The sequence below is a fragment of the Corvus brachyrhynchos genome, unplaced genomic scaffold (genome assembly GCF_000691975.1).
Source record: "Corvus brachyrhynchos isolate BGI_N302 unplaced genomic scaffold, ASM69197v1 scaffold5, whole genome shotgun sequence".
Taxonomy (NCBI): Eukaryota; Metazoa; Chordata; class Aves; order Passeriformes; family Corvidae; genus Corvus; species Corvus brachyrhynchos.
This window is the reverse complement of record NW_008238321.1, coordinates 9666383-9679713: the sequence shown is the minus strand read 5'-3', so window position 1 is coordinate 9679713 and position 13331 is coordinate 9666383. Positions and strand designations below refer to the sequence as shown.

At 41.0% G+C, this 13331-nt stretch overlaps 1 protein-coding gene across 1 annotated transcript in view; it reads right to left on the bottom strand.

Annotated features, from left to right (window-relative positions):
- The window catches only part of CUNH7orf50 (chromosome unknown C7orf50 homolog), a 34888-nt gene that overhangs the window by 20686 nt on the left and 871 nt on the right, over nt 1-13331 (bottom strand). The window contains exon 2 of the mRNA XM_017734128.1: nt 7276-7475. Coding sequence (XP_017589617.1) covers nt 7276-7475 — 200 coding nt within the window. The remainder of the gene's footprint in view (nt 1-7275; nt 7476-13331) is intronic.

The window sequence follows — 13331 nt, the reverse complement described above, 5'->3', positions numbered from 1 at the left end:
GTAAAAATAGCCAAGATTGGCTCTGAGCCACTTAAAAGGGGGGCTTTGTTGTTGTTCCTTCTTTTGGTTGCTGTTTTTAGAGTTGTGTAGTAAATGATACTATTATTTGTCAGCATTACCTTGAACTGACAAGTTTGTCTTCAGCAGCAGCTCAAGAAGCCTTGGTGCCCACTCTGGCTCCGGAAGTCACTTATAAATCAGCACCATGCAGTGCCTGAGCTCATTTGCAGAGAGCCACAACTTCTTAATTCAGGCTCATCTGAGTGTGAAACTGGTTACTCAGTTTCCAGACCCAAGTACTCCTGCACAGGCACCTTCCTCTGTTCAGTGCCAGTGCAGGCATCTCTTTAACCATCTGCATTGCAAAACTGGATTTGAATGGAAGAGCAGAAGACCTTTTTTTTTGGTGTGCACTCTTCACACAAAGTCTGGCTCACTCACTCTGGATAGCTGCAATATTTATAAGTGGAAAAAGACCAGAGATATAGATAAGGAACAGTAATCTGCATGATCTCACTAAATTAAGAGTAAGATATTCATGTGCTTCTTGCAAAGCAGTGAAATTGTTGTATTAGAACCATAAAAAGCAGCTAACCTAGCAGGAAGTTAATAACAGTTTAAAAGCAATTTCTGCACAATCTGACATCCTGTGGATGTCATGTGGGGGTTAGAAAAACACTGGCATGTCTCCAACACATATCTCCATATCACTTGCCATCAAGAAACAGAAAAGTGAATCCAGAAGTCAAAGACTCTATCACAGGGAATGAAAATCATCGACTCAGGCTGCCACCAGACATCTTGATTAAACAGGCAGAAGCTGTATGGCGCTGTTACTGAGAGTGTAATGTGACAGTCCCAGAATCCTAAATGCACAGTTTGAATAATCAGATGATAATGAGAACACTGACACCTGGAAATGGGTACCATAAAGCCAACTCTGAAACAGGAGTGTGTCTGCCTTGCTGCACGCTGAAGTGGGATGAGAAACCCTGAAAAATGTATTGTGGCTATAGTGGTATATTCATGCCAACACTGTCATTAACACAAAACTCAGTAACAATTTGAGGGGGTGAAAAAAAAAGAAAATGCTCTTATTGTTCAGAAAAGTCCATGTGAAATCTCAACATTCTATGGCTCAAAGAATCCAATGCTGTTGCCCACAAAGCAAAGCCAGAGTGACAGGGAGCAGGGAGGAATCACAGACCCTCAGTCCCTTCTGCAGGAGCTGGAAGGCAGCTCCAGTAAAACCACATTTGTTTCCAGGTGTTGCATTTCCAGAAGGATCACAGGCACAGGAATTCAAAGAAGAGCAAGAGAGCACATCAGGGTCTGGAAGGAGCAGTAACAGATGAAGGATCATGGATGTGCTGCTTCACTGGAGGGGCAGTGAGACTGAGAAACCCAACACAGCCACAAGCAGGATGTAAACACCAGGATGGGAGAAGTATTTACAAACTATGGGGAAATACAATGGTTTAAAAAACCTTGCTTAATAGGTTTGCTGCTTCATATACCCTACCAGGAAGCTTTGTCTTCTGCAGAAGATAATCTGCTTGAGCACGATAACGGAACAGCTCTAAGCAGCACAAAATCTGTGGAGTGAATACGCCCCCTCCACCTACCCCCACCAGAATAACTGCTGGCTAAAAATAGGAAAGGTGTGCGCATTGCAACAGAGAGCTTTGTAGAGCTTGTGAGTAATGTCAGGGCTGCTAGGGAACTGCAAACAAACTGAGGTGGCTTCATCAGATGCCACCCAGTATAACTGAAGTTACACAAAGGAGTGTAGGATAATGATAAGGTAACTCACTCTTAGTAAGCTGAGACTCCTTTACTACAGAGACAGTGGCTGCCTTGAAAATGAAGATCTGCCCAACTATTAACATCAAATGGAAAACTTGCAGCCTTACAGATACACTGATTTAGGTCAAGGAGAGGAATCCCACTTAGAGGCAGGTCAGGCCCTGGTAGAAATTAAAAGCCAACCAATATAGAAACTTGGAGAAGTGCTAAAACAAATTCACTGATCTCTAGAGTATTAGGAAAAGTGCAAGCCTTTGAAATCAGATAGCAGCAAGTGCCTGCCCAAGTTCATATAAAACAGCCACAGAACAACCCCAAATGCAAATTTATCCTGTATCTGACTCTGGATTCATGAGCCTTCTTATGGAACTAATGAATATGACAAAATGACTAAAAGCATGTAGGAATAGATTAATTACATCCATAGTTAATGCTTGCCCCAGAACCTTTAAAAAGTAGTCCTGGGATTATTAAAGCAAAACTATTCCCCTTCACTATTCCCCTAATCTTTGAGGAAATGTGGCTCTTTCAAGACACCTTAAAGCCCCAGTTGTTGAAGGGAATTCAGGAACGCTGTTGTGTCTAATTACAAGGGTTTATCTTAAGTTCACACACTATTTTTGTTACTGGCTAATTGAGATTCATCACTTGAGCAGTTCTCCAATACTTTATGAAATTCAAGGTAACTGGTGAGCTTAGATACATGCTGCACCTTCCAGTCAGGAAGCAAACTTGAACTCCATCTGGGAGAGCAGGGGAAGGAGAAATGCCACTAAATGCTAATGTTAGTTGCTATCCAACCCAAGGAGTCAGTCTCTGGAAGGAAAAAAGAAACCTGTGTATGTTTAGATTTCTAGTGCATCAGTTAATATCTAAAAGCTTAAACTGTTGATGGTGAAACATCAACACCAGTGCCAAGTTTGAAATGAATACAAATTTAGGCCAGCAAGCAATGAGAAGGACTAAAATTCAGAATCAACCATCAAAAGCCATCACTGACCATGGCTAAACAAGTAACCTGTAAGCAGTAAAACAACTTCAAAACATTATGAATCAACAAAGGAAACTAAATGTGACAGAAGGCTGCTCGAGGTACTTTAAAATTAGAAACCAGTTTTCAACATCAATGAGCATGGTTGTGTTTGTGCAGAAGCTCCTCCAACAGAGTCACCTGCCCCAGATGGGGTTGGATGAATGGGTTTGTGATTTCCTGAAGGGCCACCATCATCTGAGCTGTCTGGCCACAAATCTCAAAAGTTGCTGCTTGCTTTACAGCCCAGCACAAGCCTCTCCTTGTTCCTTCAAAAATCAGCAGCTTCTGAGTGAACACTGATCTACCTCTTGATTCCCTTCTCCAGACAGCCTCTGCTCCAGAAGAGTAAAAACTTTATATACTTTCTACATGTTATTTCTGTTTCTGTATCTATATAACATATGACATATATTAAAAAATACCAGACTATAAAAATAAATGCTTCCAGCAACACCCCTCAGATTTCTGTATTCTTTGAAAGGAAGAACAACATTTCAGCTTTAAAATCTCCCAGGCTTGGCACTGTTTGTAACAACGTTTGACTGAGGACCAAGATCTGTTTCCATTCTGCAAACCCAGCAGATAAACCACTGCCCTGGGCTGTCCAGGACTGTCAGCAGTGCTGCCACCACACTCAGCAAAAACCACCTTGGGATCTGCAGAATCAGACCATTTCCCCACGCCATGGGAAATTCTGCCTGTCTCTCACTTTTGTGTTTCTGTAACATGCCCTTGGTTTCTATTATTCTAAAAGCATCTTTTTACTTTAAAGGAACCTCTGACATTCTCTGAATCTTGCCTGAATTCAAATTAGACTTGAGAAAAATAAGATCTATATAAAGAAAAGTGACATATACTACTAGTAAGACATCAATAATTTTTTTTTAAATTGTAGTTCAGCACCCTATTTTTCAAATTTTAGCACATGATAAATAGTACTGCAAGGCTTAGGTAATTCACAGTACACATCCAGATAATTTAATCTATTATTTCTACTTCAGATAATATCAATCTTGTAATTTCACATTCTTTTAGTGAGTTCTTTTCAGATCTCTCTCTATTCCTTTGATGGGTGATGGAGAAATCCATATGTGCAGATCCATATGGCAATGAACTTTCCAAGCCAAACACAAGAACAGCAGCTTCTAGGAGAGGGTGGCTTGCCAAGACAAACAAGTTCTGCCAACATTTTAACACCACAGAAGGTCAGTCAGGTTATAATTAAACCTAATTACCATTCTCAAGAATTGCAACATCTTTTCACTTGAAGTCACCTAATACTCAGAAAAGGATGAATTTTTATTCTAGCTTTCCCAAGAAATGCAGCAATGAGACAATCCAATATTCCCTTTAAATCTGAATCATCACTTACCATCATAAAGAAACAAGGCATGTCATCATTAAAAGGAAGAGATTTGAGCACTTTATTTAGCCACTAATACTTCCTCTCTCCTGCTTTCCCCTATTCCTCTGCAGTAATCGTACAGGGTTTTTTTCTCTTCTGTTCAGTACCACTCTGGGGTTTTTCCATTATTTCACTTTCTTTTTTCCCTTTTCAGAGTTTTATAACCTTTCTGCTTCAGCTCCCTACTTTTAATCCTCTCTGTATCTTCAGATCTTCCTGTCTGCTCCGTGGGTAAGATGAGGATCTGACAGCAGTGACTTTTCTCTACCAACTGCTGCCTTGGAAGAGAACTGTGCTGGGAACCACCTGAACTCATCTCACCGAGGAAAAGATGAGATAAAAATTGGTGAAGCAAAGACTTTTTTTTCTCTCCCCCTTTTCTTTTCACACAGGAAAAGAGAAAGTGGGGGGGGGGGGAACAGGAGACGTTTGGCTGCTTTTCCTCCATCAGGAGTGCAAACCTGCTCATGTTCAGCCTGGTGTTGCTCAAATGAGCAAGGAGCTGAAAATCCTGGGCTGTCCAAGTCACCCAGCTCACAGGGGAGACCCTCCAGCTCCTCATGTACAGTAGCTGGGTGCTGCAGTCTGAGCTGGCATCAGCTGCTGTTGCATGTGGCCATGTCATGTGCATGGTGAAAAAAGCCTCTCCCAGCTAGGATGGCCTTCCAATAAAATGATAATTTGATCCCTCTGGAGACTGGAAAGCATCGTTTGTTTTTAGACTCAAATAACAAAACTGGAACACCGGACGACCTGCTCAGCCTGTGGCACACTGTGCCAGCACGGAGGACTGCAGCAGAGGGGGCACACGCTGGCAGGGCTGCCAGAGAGAGCCAGAGCCTCGATGCAGCCCTTGGAATGCAGCTCCAGCGCTGCAGGGCTGCTCTGAAAGCAGCAGGAAGAGCAGGATGCAGGGAGCAGCCCTGCCCTGCACACTGGGTGCCTTATTCCCTCCCGTCAATGCTCTCTTCATGAACTCCCCTCGACTGACAGCATGAGGCAGAGCTTTGTGAAAGTCACCTCGTGCCTCCTCCAGCTGTGCTCTCCTGCTGCAAACAGCCCCCCAATTAATAAAGATGACTGTTTCAGTTATCATATGCTACATCGAGTTCCACCTGTCCTGCAGGAGATTCACGCTGCATCAGGGAGTTCCGATGCTACTTCACTTACCAACACTTATGTCATGTAATATAAAATGAAATAAAAGGCTTTTATTGTAGGTGGGGCAAAACACAAATCCACAGCACTCTTTTGTTTACTTCCAATTATATTAATCTCTTGCATCTATATGATTTACTTACCCACAGATTATACATGTCTGTAGCCCTGCAAATGCACATAGACTGAAATCCTTCATCCACTGAATATGCTGGAGAGCTTGCAATGTGTTTCCAGAACCTGGATTTTTGTTTCCCCTCCCTAGCTAGTATATTACTTCTCAGATTCCTTTAAATCCAGTTATTTCTTTTGCAGTCTTACTGGGTTGGAAAAAGGTCTGAGGTGTCAGAGGACTAAGTTGTTTTTCTGTAACTTACAATGGTGCAAGATGGTCCTGGCACAGTTGGGGCTAGAATGGTGACTATTGGCTGTGTTTGCTTGGCAGTTCAACATCTTACAACTATCCCTGTTAAGTCGACAAAATTCAGATTGTCTGTTGCTGAAATAATCCCTCACAACCTATTGCTGCATATACAGCCCATAGACTCTGTATTACAAGACCAAATGACAGAGCTGCTTTTCTATTTCAAGGTAATTTGGTACAGGTTAAGTGAAACTCTTGAATCAAATTAGTTCAAATATTAGTTTGAATATAATTTCATATTCTCCCACGTAACAAGACAAAAATGAATACAGGTAGAAGTGGAATAACAAGCAAAACCTCACAGCTCGTTCCTTTACTTTCCAAACCTGAAATCCATTATCTGGAGATCCACCACTTACAGAGCACACACACCAGAGAACAGGCTGAGCAGATGGTTCAAAGCTAACTGTCAATCCATTTGCAGTTCAAAACAGCGGTGAACTACTCCAGCTGTTTTCCAGATCAAAAATATTATTGTCATTTTGCTATCGCTGCATGCTGAGGGTTATGTAACAAAAATGCACATGTCCCTCTGCCTGGAATGCAATTAATTTCCTCCCTTCCCACTGCGAGTGGTAAATAACAATTCAGACAGTCTGGATGCTTCAGTTTTGAGCACAGGCAGGGATGCAACCCTGGAATTATTCCATCTGGTAACCCTCTATTTGTAACATGCCAGTCTTCTGGAGGTCTTACAGCCAGGGTGTATTTTGCAGTTTGGAAAAAAAATAAACATTATCTTCCTGTTTATACACGGCCTCTTACTGTCTGTGGGGTACCCTGAGTGCTTCACTGCAGTTCTTCAGTTTAACCACAGACTCTGCTTTGTGCTGGAATTTTAAGTCTTCTAATAGGTGTGCTAACTGGATGAAGTAATTGCTTCCAATCAGAAATCAGCCACTATACTTGCTGTGCACTTTGGTATGCAAAAATCAGGCATTGTACACTTATTAACTTTAAAATAGTGGCAAAATCCTGTCTTAATCTACAAATATCCAAACATTCTGCAGGTGGTTAAATTCAGACTCCATAATGCTTAACCACTCCATGGAATTTGCTTATATAAAGAGAACAACTGGAAGTCCTCTGCCTAGAACAGCACACTCAAGAAACAAAACTCATTTGCTCAATGCAATCTTTTTTGCATTGTGCCTTTCATCTCTGTAAGTGCAGCTACGCCTGTGATATTTATGCAACAACCAGAAGATCTTCAGGACAGGAGCTGCCCTTCTACAAAATGCTTGCACCATACTTAACCTCCCTCTGTTGTTGAAATACAATGGGGTGATCAACTGTCCTCCAGGGTGTCAACTGAGATGAAACATTAACTTAGTACTTAACTGCAGCCAATTTCCTTTAACGTGTTATTGCTTGGTACAGCTTGTTCTGGGTTACTGGTTTACAGCTTACTTCTGTAGGCAGCACCTGCAGTGGTTTTACTGTTCTTACCTGGTTAAATAGGCCAGGGCCCGCTCAGATCCCGATGGCTTTTTGGGCTCCACCTTTTTAATGGGGATTCCAGCTTCCCTCATCAGCTGTTTCTCCTTCTTCTTGCGCTCTTTTTTTAATTTTCTTTCCAGTTTTCTCTTTTCCTCTGGAGTAAGCTCTTCCTCTTCTTCTGCAATAAGCTCTTCCTCTTCTTTTGTAGCCTGAAATAGTTAACACTTAAATGAAGTGTTTACCTTTCTATAGGAAAGTGAAAAAAATACGCATAAATGTAATTAAAGGGCACAGGTAATACTCAAAACCAGAAGGTTTAGGTTTCATATTTGTACTGTTCACTGTACTTCCATCACCTCTCTGCTCTGCCCAATTCCCAGAACTGCAAATGCCGCACTCAGAGAGATCTGTCAAACTGCCCTCTACAGATGCTGCTGCTGCTCTGAGCACTGCTGGAACCCGAGCACCTTCCAGCTATGTATTAAACATAATTTCTAACATTTCTTGCTGTTCGTTCTCCCACACTCAGACCTGAGGAGGGTGTGTGAACAGCAGAGGCTGTTTCACAGAGGATGGAGGGTTTGGATGTTTATTCAGCATACACACATTTCAGTGGGAGCAGTAGGGTTTCCTTAAGATCCTCAGTTTGTGTTTGTTGTGTAACCACACACTTCCCTGGACTGAGAAAACCTCTGTGTGCCATACAGAGGCTTCCTCTCGATTATGCCAAGGGCAAAGCTGTGACAACCATCACCTTCATCCAAGACCTCTTGGAGATCCTTTAGCAATCTCGAGGAAACATATGGACAATCTTCAATAAACACATACAGATACATACCTCACAAAGGCTGACATTTCTTTAAGGTTGCAGACAGAACAGTTAATTATTCACATCTGAAACCATATTACCATAAATATATGCATCAGTATATCCCAAATGAAAATAAATATTTCACGTACAGATGAAGAGCTTAAAATAGTTTATCTGACTATAAACACTGAGTTTATCCTGGAATATCCAGTGTGAGATCACGTTGTGTAGAAGTAAAATGCTGTTCTGTAGCAAGACAGGATTCACTCCAGGCATTCCTAGATGTGTGAGGGAGGTACTCGCTAGGCAAGGTCCTTTGCTAGAGCCTGGGACATCCATGGATGGGTGAGAAAAAGTACTCTTCCTCCTCTCTCTGCTCCTCCCTCACCTGTTCAAAAAACCTGTAACTGAAACCTGAATGCACAAGATAACTGCTTTATGGCAAGATTGCTTAGAACCACTGTGTAAGTTCACAAGTTCTTAGTGTTACATTCCTTTGTGTCAGTCGAGTGTTCTCACACTCAAATCCAGACAGAGAGCTAAATAAGGTTATTCTTGCTGACATTCGACCAAAGAATGTTAAACAAGACAATACCTGAACACAATCTTAGTTGCCAAAGACACCTGCTGGGCTCTAAACATTTGTTCAGTGTCAATTCACCTATCATCTGAGCTTACTCTGACTCATCTTTTCAACTTGGTGTTTTCACAGACTGAAGAAAGGTTAAGGAAGCAGAAATCAGAACAAATGGAAGTCGGACACTAAAGTGGAGTTGCTTTTTCTTGTTTAAAATACTTTTTAGCTACTTTTATGGAAAAGCCAGCATTCATTGCAAACACATGCAAAAAAAGCAACATATGTTGCATTTGTATGGAAGACATTCTGTAGTTCACGCTGAGAACAAAATAATATTTAGGGTGAAGGTAGAATTGGATTGTTACACAGGAAACAACGTTTTCATTTGAAAAGCCACCCTGGTACTTACTAAAATAACAATCCAGCCACACAAAGCCCTGGAAAACACTGAGGGTGGTCATTTATAAAGTGTTTGTAAAAGATTACTACAGCAGCTGTCCAACAGACGACACACTACAGTTAATCTTCTTTTAAAAATAATGTAATGAATTTGTTTACTTTTCTGTGAGCCATGAAGCTTTCAAATAAAGTGACTGTGGCACATCATTAGAGCCAGCCTGATAAAGAGGCCTCTGCCTCTCCATACTTACAGTAAATGCATATCTCAGTAACTCCCCTTCCCCCCACATTCCTCGCATTATCAAAAAGCTTTTTATCCTTCTCCCTGACCGCTCCATTAAAAACAAAACAAGTTGCTCCCTCCCTGTAAGTCCCAACGTAAATACCGAGCCCTAACAACATTTGTTTCCAGCATGGATGGGCCGTGGGCTGTCTGACACAAGAGTATTGTTCTCCTGCAGGGCTGTCCTGGCAGGAAAGAGTCGGGATTTACAGCTGGAGGTACCTTCTGCTGGCCCACAGCATCACCCAGGGAAAGCTGGATACGTCAGGCTTCTGCCTTGGACTCCCAGCACATGTACTGACACAGTCCTTACAACAGCTCAAACACCTTCTCTAGTTCCAAATATACTTTTATCCATCCATGTTGATTTGGTTAATTTAGTAGGACGGGCCACAATCTGTCCTAGACTGGTTTTTAACTTGAAAACCTCAGGTTTTATGTGTTTCAGAAAATGCCTACGTTTGGTGGTATAGTCCCCACTGAAGCTGAGGGTGATTTTATCACAATTTGTATTAAAAAACCCCCTTCCTCCAAACCTGGGACTTGAAAGAAAAAAAACCAAGCCTCCCATTGCAGTTTAAGTCCTAGCAGTATTTATTATTTATTAATCTGTTGATGCACCTCTCCTTTCCTTAAATCAACAGCCTTAGTTTTTAATTTTGTTTTCCCAAAACCAGTGGTGTGACTGTTCTTCTGGAAGATGTTTGTGACCCATTTGGATTAAGAGTTTTAGTGTTATATCATTATTTAAACTAAAAAAAAAAAGCCCAACCAACAGGACTTCATTGTTTTGAGGTCATAAATATTCCAGGTTGTCTCCTCCTATATTTATAAAGTGACATCACAATTTGTAGCACTACAATTTAGCCTTAACTACAACATTGTAAAGTCCCTATTTGAGCATGTGAGACACTTGTTTATTGACATGATAAATTTAAACCACATGCACACAGAAAAACACAACACTTGCTTATTTGCAAAGCCTGCTGAGAGCTACCACACCACCTTGGGTTGTGGGCTTATTAGATCTCAATCTAAACAAGGTCAGGCCAGGTCAGCACACTTGAATGAATGACATTCAGAGGAGAGGCAGTGTTTTCTTGTGATTAAAGAGGTGGGAGTCTTCCACTTGGAAACTTTCCAGAAGGCCTGAAAAGGTGCTAAAAGGGATATTGCCACTGAATGCCATTTTTTGAGCAAAAGCCAGACCCCCAAATCTTTCACACTTACACTCATAAAAGCCCATGTCAACTTTGCATGGGCAGGAAGATGTGAGCTCAGGCACCCTTGAGCAAATTCCCAAAGTTTGTATCATACCCCATCCATCTCCAGGCAAAGTGCTGTGAGTGCCAGTACAGTGCCTTTCACCAGTGCCAGTCTCCAACCTTCTGAACTGTGGGTAAATATAGCAATATGCTCTAAATAGTCCAAGACATCTGACTCAAAATAGCTGGAGGCTTCAGCTGTGGCAGTTTTAGATGCCATTTAAAGTTTTCCATCATTCTTTGTAATCTGGAAATATTGCACAAATTTGAAACATTTTATGAATGATCTTCAGAAGTGAGCTTACGATCATAAATGGGGAGCCAGCTCACACAGAAGGGAAACTTTTAATAGTATAAAGCAGCCCTGCTAAGCAATACAGAACAGAGAAAAATAACTAGAACTGCAAGAGAAACCAGCAAAAAAGATGCTCAGGTTCTCTTGAAGATATCTGACCCTTTTTTTCTGCTGCAACAAGAGTGGCAGAACCAAACAGGTGCAGTTTTTGAGGGTAGCTTTTGTATCTGCGTAAAAGCTTGTACTGCCAGGGGACTATGAACTGCAGTAGCTGAGCAAGCAGCACCAAGAGGGGAATAACTGCACTAATAACAGCACACTAATTGTGTTGTGCTTCCATAGAGCACTAAGTGCATTTTTAAATTTGTTTCCAGTCCTTGACAGACTCACACTTAAGTAGAACTGAAGACATCTCCTAAAGACTTCTGTTCCTCCTCCGCACTTGTCACTGCTTCAAAATTCCATGTTTGCATCCCTAGTTGTCCACTGCCAGCACAGAATAATGTTGACAGAGTCAGAAACTCTGAGGAATTGCCACAATGAACAGAATACTCATCTATTAAATTTTGCCTTTGGGATTCGTCTCTGTAGGTCTGAACTTCCTGCCTGATCAGGGTTTTGGCTTTGCTGCCAAACCTACAGAAGGAACCACAGACCAAGCCACAACACCAAATTCACTATTTATTAGAACCAGTGAATCCAGCTCCTGCAACACCAATACACTTTTATCCTTTTCTCCCAGCGCAGCACCACAAGTCTGTACAACAGCAAGGCAAGCAACAGCAGAAACTCAAAGGAATAAATAACAGTGACAAACATATAAAAAGAGCACCACATTTTTGAACTCCAGAGAGTTCAAAATGGAGGGGAAATGGATTATATGGCTTATTTCATAGTAGGAGCATTGTATCGCCTTGTTTGTTCATGAAGCTCATGTTATTTCATAACTTTTTACATGGAAAAATGTCAAAAGGGGCTTTGTTCACTGACCAAGAGCTACTGACACATCACGTAATGGCCTCTGCTTAGGAGTAGCCTTTTGCCCCCCAAATGCCCCGTGAACGGTATCAGCATGCAAAACGTCCTGTTTCTGCCTCACACAATACATATGAACCCAGATAAATAACTGGCCATCTGCCAGCCTAAAAACAAAAAGCGGAATCTATAAACACAGTTCAAAACCCACAGAGAAGAAAGGCTGGCAGACCCTTAGACACAAGGTTTGTAAAAGAAAGATTGACAAATGATTTACTATCCAAGGCTGGCCAAAGAGCTGTGCTACAACTACAGCTAGAGCATTTGCATAGAACAGTTCATGGCCATAATGAATTTAAATAATTATTTTCTATCATTCAGCATCCTATGAAAAGAAGTAGTGTGACCAGAGAGGGCATATGAAATTTCATTACCATGCAGAAAGCAAATTTTAAATGAAAAGCAACATGTAGAAGTACTCCTTAAATAATGTCTGTGGTGCTTACAGAGGAAGTTATATACTGCTCAAAGTTTTATACTGAACTTTTAGAAGTTATATACTGCTCAAAGAAAAAGATAAAATTTTTCATAAAAGCTAGGTGGTTTTAGAATTTCAACTCCTTGCAAGAAAAACACTGGCAACAATTTATATTAAGCTGATTTGGAAAGCTTTCTGTAGATTCAACCCAGGCAGAGAAGCCTCAAACAAGTTCTGCAGGAAACCAGATTTAAGTAAGAACAGCATTTTTATCTTTCTGCTCCAGGAAAGGATTCTTTTTGTGGTCATGTAAATGTTGTTGGTTTTTGTTGTTTAAAAAGCCTCCTTGTGTATACAGCTATTGTATCTCAGGAACACAAGTGATCAAGGTAGCACCCTAAATTTGCAGCTGTAATTTAGAATAGATGCAGCTTGATGAGCTTGAAATGTGGTTTAATTTACAACTGTGTGATCTTTGCAGTCTCAGATTTACAGCCAACTGTAAAGAACACATAAAATGTTATCATTAGCAACTGCTGAATAAGAAGGAATTGAACAATTTACTAAATTACATGAAAGCATTTACAGGCACACAGAATACACAACTTAAAGAATGCAGCTTGTTGAATTCCACTTTACAGACTGTTACTCCTATAAAGTACATACTCCTGTGCTGTGGCAGATTAAGTTCTAAGGCATAAATTAGGATCGTATTGTATTTCTCATTTTTCTCCACCAGTATCACAGCCCTGAGTACAACAGAAATACTTGAGACAACTGCAAGCTTGGGGAATGCAGTTTTGCTTCATTTGCAACTACAGTAGGGCCAGGAATTTGCACATATTTGTTGAAGGATTTAGCTTACTCCCCTACTCTTAATTAAACCATGTTAACCAACGAGGAGAACGTGGAATTAAAAAAAAAAAAAAAAAAAAAAAAAAAAAAAACCCCCTTGGAAACAATTTTTATACCACACCCTCGG